The 17,061-nt window shown below is 39.0% G+C and overlaps 1 protein-coding gene across 1 annotated transcript in view; it reads right to left on the bottom strand.

Annotated features, from left to right (window-relative positions):
- Positions 1 to 5,277: 5,277 nt before the first annotated feature.
- The window catches only part of LOC145678905 (carboxypeptidase B-like), a 44,839-nt gene continuing 33,055 nt past the window's right edge, over positions 5,278 to 17,061 (bottom strand). The window contains exon 10 of the mRNA XM_081749512.1: positions 5,278 to 5,582. Within this exon, the coding sequence (XP_081605638.1) occupies positions 5,392 to 5,582 (191 nt within the window). The 3' untranslated portion in view covers positions 5,278 to 5,391. The remainder of the gene's footprint in view (positions 5,583 to 17,061) is intronic.

Genomic DNA, 17,061 nt, shown 5'->3' on the forward strand with positions numbered 1-17,061 from the left:
TTCACAGGCCATTGCACAGTGGACAGTTTTTACGATCTGGCATAGCAAAAACACAAAAACTTATTTCATGCTGAACAAATTGTAACCGGGACAAAATTGAGGTTACAAATTTCCTAGCATGATGTAGGGAATAAAATGTCTGTTATGCAAATAAAAAGAAACTGGAAAATGAAATATTTCAGTTTACGTCCCACGATTATACCGGCTAGGCTAAAGGAAACAGTGATGATGAGAATAGCACAGTAAACAAAGACCCAAAAAGGGGCTGGAGTGGAATAATTCTAAAACAGCTGAAATTTTCAGGATTTGCTCCTTGTGCCAAATACAATGAAACCTCGAAAGTCCCAAAATATCCCATGTGAGCTTCATCCTCAAAATGGCGGTCAAAGATGGCCGCCATCCATGCGCGTCTGATTTTCTATTTCATTCTGTATCTTCCAAACCAATAAGGATATTTCAATTTAGAAGGCACCGTTTTACTCTGCAAGAACTAGGCTAGGCTAAAGGAGACAGTGAGGTTGAGAAATGAATGAAATGGTGGAGTGAAGAATGTGGGAGGAAACGGGAGAACCCCGAGAAAACCCACGCAATATTTGGTAAGAGAGTCACCTAAACCATCACTAAATGGCTTTAAGCATCTTATCTACAAGAGTGAACTACTTGTTGTCACACAAGCAGTGTATTTCTAGTCTCTTTCTTTAATAATACCGCATGAAATATTAACACAATATTCACTCTACTCTATGGTTTAAATGAATGTGAAAAACTAGTACAGAACACCTGTCTTGTCACATTCGATCAACCACTATATTGGAAAGCGGAGAAATTGTTCTGCAGCGAACGACGACAATGCATTATCGAAAACTAGTGATGCGCTTGGGAAGATTTCACTTGCTTATGTCTTTTCTAGGAACAATAGGTCACATCATGTCAGCTAGTGATCTGGAAAAACTTTGAAGTTTGTTGTATGCCCAAAACACTGTCGTGAAAATGATGAATGGTCACGATCGTTGAGAGCACATTTGTTGACTCGCATAAAACTCAACATTCAGTTTGAGAAACATTCGAAGCAACTAGAAGAGACAAGGAAAGGTAAGATCCGAGAAGCTATTGACGATGTGTTCTCCGGAAGTGCTAATATGTTGAAAATATCGACACTTATGAATATTTATGAGTGTCGAATTTTGTCCAACAAACTACTTATGTGTCACTATGTGGACTGTTTGGATGCAAAATGACGTAACTCTAAAATTTAAATTTTCCAGAAATAAAATTTGAAGTTCAGTACTGTTTACAAAAATCTGTGTTTTAAATTCATCTAAAGAAGTGAATGAAATCATTAATTCATTTTCAATTTTTTGGACTTGGTTCAGATGTCTCAGAGCTTACATAAAATGTTCACACGTAACAAATCATGTTAGAATGTTCTGTCTTGTTGTGTTCCAAGTCGAGTCGGTCTAGGTGGTAGTCGCTAACGCTCTCGCCTTCGGTGCGAGCGGTCCCGAGTTCGATTCCCGGTGGAGACACTCGGTCGAAAAAGTGTAACAGCTTTCTCAAGTCAGTCATCTTGAGTGAAGTTTTCCTCATTTACACGTGGCAAGTGCCAGGAAGGTACCTAACACAATGGTTACAGGTCGCTTCCTTCCTTCCCTTTCCTTGGATAGTGTGATAATTGAGGAACAGCACCCCTCATATACGTGATTGGCTAAATTGCCTTAGATGCCGAAAGCCCAGAAATCTAATTCCTAATTCTAATCGAGCCGATGTTGTCCCGTCACATCAGAGCAATGTTAACATCTTATGCCATATGGTAGTCTGTCTGGATGCTTTCAGCGTACACACACGTAACATCAACTCGCAGTCTTTCACATACAGTCATTTCAGTGTCCACTATCGAGCAGTGGAGGAGTCGGGAGAAGAAGCGCTTGCATTTATCAACTATTATCAACAGAGAAGTGTTCTGTACAATAGCAGAGATTCTAATTATTATAATCGACAATTCTTCTATTGTCTAGTTGTAGACTGGAACTCTAAGTCAGACAGCAATTTGCAGACACTTTCTTCGTACACCACCACCGTGTGTGATAACTAAAAATGTAGTTGGCAGCAACCAACTCCACCGAGAAAGACATCATCTCTACTCAACTACGAAGAAAAAAAAAAAAAACGGCAAATGGGAAACATAGTATGTTACGCTTTACGGTGCAGGCTGAGTGTCAACACTTTTATTGATCCCGTAAAACAACAGAGCGTCATAACATTTGCACTATACAACCATGGATAGATGACACTGTATGGGCATTTGTGACAAGTTCGAATGAAGCTTTAGAATTGAAATAAAACCACTTCTGAGTCAATCCATGCAAAGTGATCGACTCCATGCAAAAGAACAATTACCGCTCGGCTTTTTTTTTTTTTTTAAAAAAACTAATTTCTTCATGAATGTTTAACCTATGTCAGAGTACTTCAAAACTACAATTAGTTATTTTTTACAACATCACATGGCGACACAGCGGCTGTCGCCATTTTGCGTTTTTTTTTATCGTTTTTATTTGTCAAGTGTGCGTTTTGACTTTCTTTGCCTTCTGCTGATAGTGGCATTCTTCACCAGTGCTGCTGTGGGTGTTATAAAACAGTGTTACCACTAGAGGAAAGAAATCTCTCCAGTAAAGAAGTTAGAAAGATGCAGCAACTGTTTGTGTGTTCCAGAGTTAGTACATCGGCTTCCAACGCCATATTTCTAACTTCTTTAGGCCAATATACGTAATGCTATATAATGCCACAAAATCACAGAAATAAATTGAATAGCAAAATACGATCTTTAAATTATCATAATTTATTCCGTAAGTGGGTAATTTGTGCTACAAAAACGGTTTAGCATTTCTTCCTTCGTCTTACGTAGAGGGCCTCTGCTTCTATCTGAATATAGTTATTACAAATCTCTCCTCAAAAACCCTACATTTCCCTTTAGGAGTCTAGTACTTTCTCAAGATTACAAATTAATGCAGTATGGATCGCACATCTTGTTACCGGAGATTAGGAATAGAATTGATGATAAAGAGACCATATGGGCTTCGGTATTGGAAATAAAATGTCTCAATTGACTTTCAAATTGCAAGACTTCAGCTTACTTTTCGGAAATTAGATAACTAGTGAAACCAATGTTTTCAATGCTTTTTCTCTACTTTACACTATCACATCTGTTTGTTATATACAAACACTTTATTTTCATTCTTCATGTCCACGTAAACCAGTGGCATCGCATCCTACTAACATATAATTGTCCCTACTCACATAAACGTGTTAAAAAATAAAATAAACTGTTCAGACACTTTTTATAGTACCATCTCCACATGTTTCCAGCATTACTAACAAAAAGGCTAAACCAACAATTCAGCATTACTAATTTTAAACTATTTAACATTTCCAGAAGAGTTAATTGCTATGATGTCTGTACTAGTGAATACTATGGGTATTGTTTCCTCTTAGGGTACCTCAACTCATAAACCCCATCATTCGTTACTATTTGATTCCTATTTTAATCCATGATCCAGAATTTTTATAAACCATTTCCGAATTTCGGAATCTTTTAATCCGAGATATTTTCCAAAATTCGTATTTTATTTTTAAGAAATCTGGATTTAATCCGAGATCCGGACTTCTCCGATTATATTATCCGGAATCCGAAAATTAACAAACCCGGGAATGGCTATTTCTAGTTACTTACCAATGCATTTGGAAAAGTATATGGATCCTATTTCCTAACATGTTTGAAGTTAGGTTGGATTGGATGCAGAAGGAACAGATAAGATGTCTGAAGCAGAATATTGCGAACCAATGTATTTCCTTTGACATGGAACATATATGTGACATAAGGAACAAATGTGCAGACGAAACCAAGTCACAATCTCGAAACTACGAGGGCTATCCGGAATGTAACAGACGTTTTGAAATAATAAAAAAATAACAGAATGAACAAATCAAATTATGCAATATACATTTGAAAGTTACACTCTTAAGCTATTCTTCTACATAATCGCCATACAAATTAAGGCACTTATTATACTGTGCACACGTTTTTCAATACCGTTGCGGTAGAAATCTGCCGTCTGCGATCTCAACCACTGGCTTACACCGGCATGCAGTTCGACGTCAGTTCAAAGCGTTCGGTAGCGAGACATATCTTCATCGCTGAGAAGCGGTGGTAGTCGCTTGTCGCCAAATCCGGATTGCATGGCGAGTGATCGAACACCTTCCATCTAAAACCATTCAAGAACTCTCGGGTACGCTCGGGTACGCCTTGTGTGGACACGCGTTGTCGTGGAAAAACAACACCTTCGCGCTAAGTTTTCCCCGGCGTTTGTTTTGAATCGCGAGGCTGAACTTTCATAGTGTTTCACAGTTATTTGTCAACAAAAACCTAATCTCAGAACGCACCTCACAAGATGTGGGATTTTCTATTGCAGCTCACATTGTAACACGTCACAGAAAGAACAGCATGAGCGTCACAATCGTCACGCTACCACAGTTGGATACGTACAGCGTGTGGCAACGTTCTGACACCAAGATGGCGAATCAAGCCCGGCCCACTGCCGCGATGGACCAAAACGTCTACTACTTTCTGGATAACCCTCGTATTTAACGAAGCATAAAAAGATATATGTAAGGAAATATTAGCTAAAGAAGGAAAAGAATTTGGGATAAGGAAAATGACATGAATAACTAATATTATCGTGAAAATAAACTCACTAAAGCGACAACAACCGACGATGTTGCAAGGATAAATGACGATCAACGTACAAAAGAGGCTGATGAATGTATTTCCAGAAAAGAAGTAACGTAGGAAACGTCCTTGTAGAATATAGCGTAACTATGAAATCAATCAGCACTGCGGAGTAAGGTAGAAAAGAATTGCTCAAAATAAGTAGTGGCGAGTTGGGAATATTTTTATTCAGGAGAAATGAAATGAAATTTTTGAGTTTTACGACGGTTATGCCGGCTAGGCTAAAGGAGACGGTTATAATGAGAGATGAATGAAATTGTGGAATGAAGAAAGTGGAGGAAACGGGAGTACCCCGACAAAACACATGCACACGGCGGGAGCAGGGTTTGAACCCTGGACCCCAAGCATCAGAGGTGAACGCTTTACCACTGAGCCACCGCGACTTTTCTTCAGGAGAGAAATGATAGTTCTTTATGAAGATGAAGAATTAGGTCTAGAAACCTGAACATAGGTTCCATTAGATTTTACGATATAATAAAAACATGCGAAAAATCTACAATAAGAAGTATTTTGTTAATTTATTTCATGTTTAAAGCTCAATACAGGTTTTATTTACATTTCTATTTCAGATAGTCAAGAGTTTATGTTATGCAGTCGGTCCAACTTGTTTATTTACGGCCATTCTGGGCTAAGAAGTTTCCAAGGACTTTCACTCCTTCATAGATTTCTGATACTGCTTGTTCAATGTATCTTGTTGGCAAGTGGAAGCCATATCCGTAGCCTGTGACTTCTATGGTGTAGGAGTACTTGATACCAGCGACACCTTTCGCCCAATCATAGGTTCCACCAGAAGCAACATCTACAAATGAAATTTAACATCAGTGGAAATTCTTTCATGTATTTACATTTCAAATTATAGATTATATATTTAAGGGAGCTAAGTTTCAATTTATAATAATAATAATAATAATAATAATAATAATAATAATAATATCTTCTATTTCAGTATCGTCAACAGCTTATTACAAAAATATAGCACATTGTGTGGTATTAGAGTTCTGATTACGATACAATCATAATATAAAGGTAACCAAGAAGGCTCTGTCGCTTTCGCACCCACCACATTCGAACATCGTTATGTCACCTAAGACGTAACTAGAAGATCAAAAATAGTCCCCATCAGCATCCACGATCTTCTGCCAACGTTTTTTAAGGCCGTGGGTTCGTAGAACTTGGTGCGCCATGAAGCGAAGAAGGTATCAAGTGCATTTTGCACCTCTACTAGGGATTTGAACTGGCGTCCCCTAAGGTGGTTGTCCAAGGAATGGAACACGTCATAATCGGACTTTACAATGTCCGGGGAGTATGTTGGATGCAATAGTGTTTCTCATCCAAGGCGTAGAATGGTGTACTGGGTACTGGTATCCTATAAACGTGGGGCTTACAAGGGAAGAGAGGGAGATTGTATATCGAAGTGGATGAAGTGCGAGTTATATGAATATACAGTGTTCAGAAAGTCCGTTGCCACCCCTAGAAATCGCAAACGGTGAGACAAATGCCAAAACAGGAAAACAAGTGTGTTATCATTTCAAAAGTACAATGATTGAAAGTAAAAATATTTGTCCCAGAGTCCTCCGCAGAGTCTCAGAGGGAGTTCTACTCAAAATTTTCAAATAGCATGGGAGGTCAAGTAGCATATCGTTTGAAAGCTGTTGTTAAATGAAAGCAAATGGCACATGTCTGGACGCTCTACGATAACACTATGCAAACATCTTGCTGTTTAGTTCTTTTTGTAGTCGGGTTTTAGTTTGTTTTCACTAATTCTTGTACTCAACGGAAAGAAACAAAATGCCCCTACTGCGAAAGTCTGTTCTTTGATCCCAGTAATGTGTAAATATATAAAGAAATAAAATAAAAGCAAATTAAGCAATAAAGAAAATAAAATAAATAACATTTGACATCTTTGAGTGTAGAACTGACTAGTTAACGTATAATGTACAATAATTGTACTTATGCTCGTTGTCTGAATTATCAACTATAAAATGATTTTTAAAAAATCTTGCACCAGGAACAGAGAATACATGCAAGTGTCTCAAAATGACAACAACTGCCGATTGGAGACTGTAAAGCGAGTTCGCTCGGAGAATCAAAATGAGGATGTACATTTTGACCGGCCGCCATTTTGCACAGGGTAATTTTAGACAGTCGAGACTAGTTCCGCCTTTTTTAATTTCCCAACAGCTTTCCAACGATATGCTACTTGAGCTCCCTTGCCACTTAAAAATTTTGAGTAGGACCCCGCCTGGGATCCTGCGGAGGACACTGGGACAAATCGTTGTACTTTTGAAATTATGACAAACGTGTTGTGCTGTTTTGACATCTGTCTCGCCGTTTCAGGTTTTTTGGGCTGGACATAGACTTTACATGGTGTTTTTGCTGACATTTTGTCCGGCCGCCATTTTGCACAGGATAATTTTAGAGAGTCGAGACTTGTTCCGTCTTCTTTCATTTCCCAACAGCTTTCCAACGATGCGCTACTTGACCCCCTTAAAATTTGTAATTTTTGAGTTGGACCTCGTCTGGGACCCAGTGGGTGACCTTGCGACAACACTTTTCACTTTGATACATTGTACTTTTAAAATGTTCAAACACGTTTTTTCCTGATTTGGCATCTGTCTCACTGTTTGCGATTTCTAGGGGTGGCAATGGAATTTCTGGACACCCTGTGTATTTATATAACTCGCACAGTATATGCGTTCGGAAAATTTTTATTACAATTTCGTAATAGGCGTCATTAGTGCTTTCGATTGGTGTATGAACCATTTTCCACTTCGATATATAATCTCAATCTCTTCCCTTGTTAGCGTTGTCCTATAACAGGACCCCTTTGCAATACAGAAGTGCTGGTTCCAGAGTTTTGAGTTTTTGTTAAACATGGCTCAACTGCTGACAGTACACAGTTGCACTCATGCTCTGACCAGCTGGAAGCAGCCGCGATCAATCCACCAAACATACAGGAGGACCTTCTTCTGGTGCAATGTTGGTTTCGGCTGGTTTGGTACCGGATCATGGGATGCTAATCAATGATGACGGAGCCAAGGAGCTTCGTACAGGACTCATTTCTCATCACATGTCAGCATCTTGTACACAAATGGCTCCTTCCTCAGATGACACAATAAAGAAACACAGGTGTCTGCTCGCGTTGTCTTCTGGCGTGCAGTCAAATCAGCTGGGACCCATCGACCCAACATGTAGTGCTTTCCAAGTTGATAGAGATTCTGCCGAATGGTTTCTCCACTCACACTGAATTGTGGTCCCAGTTCCTGACATGTCTGGCCACTGTTCGCCTCAATTGTTGCCTGAAGATCTTTATTTTGTACATGTGTTGGTCTTCCGGCACGTGGTGCGTCTTCGAGTGTTTTGTCACCGTTCTTAAACTTGTTTAACCACCGCTGCACTGCCTGCGTAGTCACGACACCCTCACTAAAGGCCTGGCATATCTTCCGCCCCAGTGCAGCGGCGTTTGACCTCAGTTTGAACTCGTACAGCATACACGTCCTTATGACGCTCTGTGGAGGTTCCATGTTCACTGTGTCCTTAAACAAGTTCACGGTGTAACTGAACTGCCAGAAGCAGGTTGTATGTTGGATATACCCACACCGACAATTGACGTTCGCCTTATCTCCATTTGCATTCAACTCACGGTGTGAGAGCCAATTGAACACAAACCTCCACAAAAAGCGACAGAACTTTCTTGGTTACCTTTATAGTAAAACACTAAATAAGAAAACTGTAAAAAGAGGAAAACTAAGATAATATATAACCCCGTTACGTTGGTAAAAGTCAAATAAGCAGAAATAATTCCTTGTCAATAGTATTAATCTCTACTTAATCAAAAGAAGAAAAAGGTAGAAACAACGGTGTTAAAATTACATTTTAGCTAAAGATGTTACTTAACACCGATCAGTCATTTCTCACAAAAATTTCATTTGCTTAATACAGTTAGTCTAAATATATGCTTAAAGCTGTCGGTCCACGTCTCATATACCCTTGCTGTTGAAAGGGACGCTAAACATCAAATCAAATCAAACCAAAATTTAAAATAATTTAACCTCATATTGATTTTGGACTCCTAATCAAAAACTTCTTATCTTTCCCGAAACAAATTCCTGCTAATGTTATTTCTAGTTGTCGGAAGTCTTATAGAACGGCCATGCCCGCACTTCCGTTTGTTCAACAGGTATCAGAACAGCAACGGCAAATAGATATCGACAAGTTATTTTCTGCAGTCGATTCAGCGTCTCAAGAATAGGTTCCATCTTTTCTGTTAACTCTCTATTCAAAATCCGAGATCTTTGATGGTATCGAACTCACATATATCGAATCGATCCGCCATATTGGAAATGGAAAAACAGGCATTTTCACGTAAACTCAATAGTAATTTTTGTCTGTTTTATTGTTGGTTGTCTGTGTTCCTGGAAAAAATAGTATTACGAAAATAAAATCAACGTTCTTTGGAATTTCATAATATGTCGAAGATAAGTCATTTTCTTTCTTCTTTTACCTTGTAATAATCAATAATATAATGTGGTTGTATATTTGTAAGAACATTCGATGAATGAGAATATGCATTGAAATTACACTGCCAAAAGGCTCGTAAAGACTACTACCTAGAGAATTGTCAAACTATTACTAAGTTTGCTTATTTATTGATCTATATGTTTACGAGTTGTAGGAAATTTTTGCAAAATTATGTAACGTACAATTGTTCTGTGACACTTTGGCAAGGCAACTGTTTAGTTATGGGGGGAGTAGGCCTACTTTGTCTACGTTAAAAATTGCCAACCCTAACAGCACAATTACATAGCAGGCATATGCATATCATGTTTCCTCAGGTACATGGGAATGTGTCCAGTATGTGCCTTATGCACCTCTGAGAGACAAATCACATGGATAGCAAGTGATAGTCACAGTCTATGTCCGCCCCTAGGCACATGCCTGACATGTACCTGGGAACGTGCCTTGTATGTTCCCCATGCCGTAAGCGTCAATGAACCACAAAATTACTCCCCCAAAATGTTAAATCGCCTATATGCGTAATGTGTTTATATTAAGATGAGTCTATGAGTCTAATTAACACTTTAAACAAGTAAAAAAAAGTGTAGAGCTAGCCTAGGTGGGCGCGAACCACAAATCTTTAGAATACTAGCCGCGTGCTCTTCCGACTTGACCTTTTTTTTTTTTTCATTTGGTTACACTACAGGAACTTATAACATCTCAGTGCATATATTCATTATACAAGATTCGTAAGTAGTGAGCAAAATATTTGTTTTCGCACTGTACAGAAAATCTTTTACAAGTATTTTTCAGAAAAATAATGTAATCAAAGATATTGCCACACGGATACGTATCCATGATATAGAAAAGTGATTGTCCAATTAGCCAGGTGACAGTATTGTGTTTTGTGATCGGAAAGAAACGATATTCTGGAAACAGTATATACTGAGGTTCAAACACAGTCGCATGTAAACGGCATAGGACACTTAACATTCGTGTTAACGTTCTCCAGATATCAGGGGATTGAGCACAGTATTGCAGTCTGTGTTCAATCGTATCAGGTTGAGCACACTGTTGACATATATCCGTTTGTAGTACTCCAATACGTTTTAATTTAACATTAGTAGGAACAAGCTCATTCACAATCATATACCAGGTACTCCTTACCTGCGTTGACAGTGACATTGTGCACATTATGCCATATCATCTTCCAGTTTTTTGTGGGAAACTTTTGCTGAACGTGCGGAACCATTTCGTTGTACAGAGGTGCAAGTAAGTACTGACCCAGAATTTTGACATTGAAATAATTGGTGGGATCCAAGAGAGGTAGATACGACCAACCTTGTACGCATTCTTTAATATACATAGGGGCGTCTTTGAGGGATTCTATATTAGGGGGGTTGGGTGCTGGAAATGAGACCATCCAGCACGAAAGCCACTGATGTGTAATACTGTCAGGAAATTGATATTGCTTATAATTATTGGTTAAGAAAAACGCCTTACATTTCTCACGTATCGAAATCAGCTCTAAGCCCCCTTGTTTTCAAGGTAGAATAAGGGTATTACGTGTGACACGAAAATAAAGTCCTGCCCAAATAAACCAACCAATAACAGAATGAAGTTTTCGAAGATATAGGTCCGATATCGGATATATGTGAGCGTAATACCATAATTTTGCACACAAATAACTATTTACATACCAAATACGTTGGATAAGGTCTAATTTGCGTAATTTTGTTTGGAGACACAGCCCGCGCACAGTATTCAGTAATGGATCCCAAATTCTTTCATAATGGATACTGTCACTATTCGAAAATGTAACACCCAATATTTTAACTTGATCTACCACTTCAATAGTTGAGAAGGGCTCTGGAATGCCATCCATTTTCCAGTTATGAAATGTCAACACTTTTGTTTTACAGAAATTGATACGTTCACCACTAATATCACTGAATTGTCGTAATTGGGCAATAATATAGTGAAACTGTTGTAATGTCGTGCAACTAATATTCACATCATCAGCATAGGCCGTGACGGAGAGATTTTGCAGGTCGTGAAGCGGAGGTTGTATATACGCAGCCAACTTATATAAGAGAGGTTCAAGAGCAAGCCCAAAAAGAAACATGGACATTGGACATCCTTGACGAACTCCGCTGTTCAGTGAAATGGACTGACTGAGAAAACCATTTATCTGTAGTCGAGCTGTCGCCGTGCTATACAGTTGCTGTATGATGTTAAGGAAGCTAAGCGGAAATTTATATGCACTGAGCACTGCAAAAAGATAATCATGTGATAAGCGATCAAAGGCATTTTGAAAGTCCAATGATACAAGACAGGCCGGCTTCCTAGCAAAAAGAAAGTATCCTACTACATCTCGGATCTTCGTAAGTGCATAATACACATTCTTTTCTTTATTGAGCGCTGCTTGAAACGGACTAATTTTATCAGCAAAGAGATTGCGCAGGCGCTGCACTAAAAGTTTGGTGAACAATTTTAAGTCGGTATTTAACAAAGTTATAGGCCGATAGTGTGTTTCATCTGTGACGTCTGCAGATTATGGAAGAAATATCACGTGACCCTCATTTTGTAGAAAGTTCGGAGATCGTAATAGTTCATTATAGAGGGCAAGCATGTCCTTCCCGACTATATCCCAATACTTTTGATAGAATGCATACGATAATCCATCTGCCCCAGGACTGGAATCACGATTACACTGAGCCAGCGTCCTACTTATTTCCTCTTCTGTGATGGGCGACATTAAGCACTGTCGCTCCCTGTCCGACAGGACGGGAAGGGGAAGATTCAGGTATTGCTGGTATCCATCTTGAGGTGCGTCATGTTTGGCGTACAAGTTCCTATAGTGATCGAAAAATACCTGCTGTATCTCGGGGAGGGATGTGATCGTTCGATTATCATGCTTTATTACGTCAATAACCTTAGCAACCCGACGTTTATGTTGAGCCATGTAATGATACAGGGTAATATGTTCATCGGGGAGACAACCACCAGGAGGCAGGCTATGGGCATATTTTCTGACCGAAGTAGCCTGGATTTGTTTGATCCAAGCCTTCGTTTTGTTAATTGCTATCATATTTTGCTGTGAACTGGGAAGGAACCATAACTCCTGGAGAGCTCGATACAGATATGCGAGACTTTCTCGTTTTTCTCTTTGTACTTCAGCACCTTGCCATTTAAAAAAACTCTGTATTTTCGGCTTAACGTATTTAACCCACCATTCATTTAAAGTTGGATAGTAATGACGTTGTCGGAGCCAGTACTCCCATTTCAGACGAAAGGTGCATTTCGTTTCAACATGATTAAGTAATTGATTGTTTAATTTCCACTCCGTCTTTCCGTAAGTAACCGAAACACCTAGGTTGTATTTGCATGTCCAGAGTATTGCTGCGTGATCACTGAATGGTATAATCCGTAAATGAATATCGGTGACAGAAGCGATTAAGTCAGGTGTTGTATGACATCGATCAATGCGACTAGACATATTTTGAGTCTTATAGGTAAACTGAAGATCCTGTCGGTGTTGAACCCAAGCGTCGTTGAGTTTAAGGGAGGAAATTAATTTTTGGAGAGCAGGGGAATGAATGAACTTCGAGGTAGTGTCTATCCCACGATTCACAACATTAAAGTCCCCAGCCAATATTATTTTTGTGGGAATAGTGGGAAATAGGGGCAAAATGTCTTCATTGTAAAACTGTTCTCTGGCATTCCTATTATTTGAACCACTCGGAGCATAAATGTTAATCAGATTAAGACCATCACAAGTTACGGCGATACCCCTGCCAGATGGAAGATACACAACATTCCTAACCTCGACACCTCTTTTGCACAAGATTGCAGTACCTCGGTGCTGAGGGCCCACGTTCACATAGGCTCGATACATAGGCAAGAAGTCAAAATTCTGAAACGCTACTTCTTGCAGTAATATGAAGTCAGCCGATGTTTGCATGATAAAACTACGTAATAGATTACGATTACTATCACTAGAAATCCCTCGAATATTTAACGAGATATAGGATCGTGAATTGGAATTAGGAATTGCTTGCATAAACAATGTATAAACAATTAAAAAAAATAAATAAACAATACAGGGCAAACACTTCTCTGCAAAACCTTGGACTTCCCGACACATTAGTAAACACTATGGTTATGTTCATAGAATGTAAACACCAACGATAGCGATGTATTGTGGATCGAAGGACAATAGGAGCTTCTTACCTCTCAAGTATAAACAAGTAACATTCCTGCCCTTGAAGAGGAAGGAATTCTTTACATGGAACACTTGCTTTGACTGTTGCGTGAGGCCATGGTGTTAATCGATAGGTATACACGGAGTAACGTGTTATTCATTGACTATTGCTATGTTATCACGTGCCACTGCCGCTGGCAGCGATACAGTCTGAGAATTCCACACAGACAACTCACTTGTTTTCGATACATTGTCTTGCAACCTTTTTGTTTTCCTTTTTTTGAAAACTGGGTCACTCACTACAGCCACTGAAGGGGGAGAAGGAACTACCACAGTGGAGGGGAAGGGGAAGGAGAGCTAACAGACTCTTCTTGTTTTTGTGGGCACTCAGACGAAGAAACAGTATGCACAGCTTGTTGTGGCTCTCGTAGTTGTATAGGGTGCTCACAGGTGACACCACTATCTTCTTTCCGTTCCTCTGGGTCTGTTGTGGCAAGTGGTTCAGAATGACTTGAAAGAGGGGGGAAGTCCTTATCAGCATGGAGATTAACATCCTCGGCAACTGAAGTGTTTTCCAATTCCATATTTTGGGCATTAGGCTCATTAGTCATGGTTTTTGCACTAAAAGATGGATAAAAGTTCGGAGTGGTGGGCATTTTTCCAGTAGAAAGTTCGGTCATCTTAAATCCAGTTACGGGAACGGAAGGCATCTGAGCTTTCGTTTTGCGAGGGCAGGAACTTGCAACGTGGTTAAGAGCCAGACAAATGAAGCACGTGGGTGGTTGACCTTGATACATCACAGTAGCACGACAACCTCGTACCACAATTTTTGAGGGAATATGTTTTCCTAAACACATTTGCACAATACGATTGCCATTGTAAATGGGAAAAGGGAGGGTATTCGACCACATTTCTTCATTTATGGACATGATCTTTCCAAAAGGGCAAAGGACGGCACTAAGTTCATCGTTACTAATTTCCATCGGGAGATCCAAAATGCGTACACGAGTGTACTGGATACTAGCATTTGAAAGTATGACCTGACTTATTGTTCCATTTTCATGTCGAAAATCCAGTGATTCCGGGTGTCGTCGTAAAAATGTGTCAACATTCTCTTGCGATTTAAATTTTAAATATAAGCTATAATCATCATTGTGAAGTTGAATAGCTTCAAGATCGTGTATCGATAACTGTAACTCGTTAATTAACCAAGTTTGGATGAGCGCAACCGAAGGCCGGATATTTCGTGTCGTCTTGTCAAATGCAAGCCGCACAGTATTTTTCCGAAGGTTATTCATGGCAAGAAACAACAAACCTGGGTACTATATTCAATAAACTGCTTGTCACTGGTATGAACTGTTATTTTTCACTGGTACACTGTATTTCCTATTACGGAGAACACACGACTGAGTACAGCAAACTAAACACTCAAACAATTTCAAACGAACGTAAGAAGCTCGTTGAGATCTGAGGCACACCACAGCGATGTTCACTACACCGCTGCTCACGGCAAACCGGTCCAGACCAGTGAGACAATAAAGAAAATATCGCTTGTAGAGGGATAAATTATTGAGGTCTTTTGCATTCGGCTAATCAGAGTGCTGCTTTAACCGCATATATTCGACTATAACCCGTTTGGTATCAGATAAAATCTGTTCGCCATGTAATTTTACAACAAACTGACGAGTGCCTATTTACTTAATTTCATGGTTCTTCCATATTCACTTTCAAATGATCGGCAACAGTTGCCATCTAATAAAGTTGATGTGCTTATTGCTTCTAGTGCACAATCGCTTAGAAAAAGAAGCAACAAATGTATTAAATGTAGGAGATGAATTTAGAACATCTAAATGGCGAATGCCTAGCACATCTTGTGCTGTTAGGGTATCTGAAACAATATGTACCTAAAGGACGTACCTAGAACATGACAAATATATGTCCCAAGTGACGACATAAAAACAAATGACTGTTAAAGTGCGAAACTGAGCCAGGTATATAAATGCTATATTTGTGGTACATAGTTGCAAATATCAATTAGGTGTTATAAGTACCTAAAACTGTATGTAGCTGAAGTACATACTTAGCACATAAACATCATATGTGCCAAGTATCGGGTACCTAAAAAGAGTAGCTGGGACATCTAAATGGCACATGCCTAGCACATCTTGTGCTGTTAGGGAATGATGGCAATTACTACATAAAATAATTCTCACTCACTGTTGAAAGGAACAATAGGCTTATCTTTCATACAAGTCGCATATTCTGTACAAAATATATGTACAGAATATTTATCGATATTCTGTACAAAAAAAAAGTATATTTGTAAGGGGTTCACGTTCACTTTAGCAGACGCTTTTACCAAATTGAAAATTTATATTGGCATTACTCGAGCAGACGGTTCTACCACATTTTGATACATTTCTTACGTTTTCAGAGTAGGTTAAAGCTTCATATTTCTTTTAGGAGAGCATGCACTAAATGAGGAGCTCCATTACTACTTGCAGATTGGCTTCAAATGACATAAAAACTACCGTGCATAAAATATGAAACAATTTACGTGTGATAATCGAATTGGATACACTAACACTATTTTGGTTAACCAATTTTTATTAAACGTTATCTGATGCTTGTACATTGCAGACAAATGGAGTTCTGATATGTGTATTTTGTTTGTTTACATATATCAGTCGACTGAAACTTGCGGAATACGCCATCTTGGCGATATCTCGAATCGAACGTTATAATCGAAAATCTTTGAGTTTTACGTCCCACGATTATGCCGGTTAGGCTAAAGGAGAAACGTTACAATCGAGACCCGGCTCGAACCAATACTGCGACATAGGGAAGGGCACCTCTAGGTATTTATATTATCTCAATGATTCAAACGAGGAGTGGAGAAATAAACCCTTTCAGATTTCCAACGCTCATCGCCATAAAACAGGAATGATAATAGATAGCCAAAACCGATTTTTTTTTTTTTAGAAAACCGAATCAGCGTTTTAAGATAACATACCATCACTACTGAAATCGGAAATGTTTGAAATTTACCAGTAGTTCTAGTTTCAATCTTGATTTCGTTAAAGGAGAGATGGTAAGATATATCGGAACCCGGTCTTTTGACACGTATTCAGCCCTTCAAGAACGAGTTTTATCTATCTGTTGAAATCGGAAGTGTCAAAATTAGGATTTTTGATTACAACACTGATCGAATAATGGAGATAAAATTTAAAAGTTAGTGACAAGCAATTTTTGACATAGATTTAGCACTGAGCATACGAAGGATTAAAAAAAAAAAAGGACTGAAAGCGCGCGGCTGCTCCTAGGCGCAGTAGAGAATTCTTCCGCTAGGTAGGTCTAGTAGAGACCTTGTCAAATCGGTTTTGAAGCTGCATCTGCGAAGGAGGTTGATGTTTGATTGTAGTGTTGTTTTTCTCAGCTGTCCTCGTTTGCCGTCTGCGAAATCGTTATGAGATATTTAAAGGAACATCAACTACGTTAGAAAATTTGCTTCTTGCTTGCAACCGAAGCTTACCAAATGCTTTAACAGGCTTTCAAGAAGGATGCTATGAGCGGTTTA

The sequence above is a fragment of the Thermobia domestica genome, chromosome 2, assembly GCF_964235325.1.
Source record: "Thermobia domestica chromosome 2, izTheDome1.hap1.1, whole genome shotgun sequence".
Classification (NCBI taxonomy): domain Eukaryota; kingdom Metazoa; phylum Arthropoda; class Insecta; order Zygentoma; family Lepismatidae; genus Thermobia; species Thermobia domestica.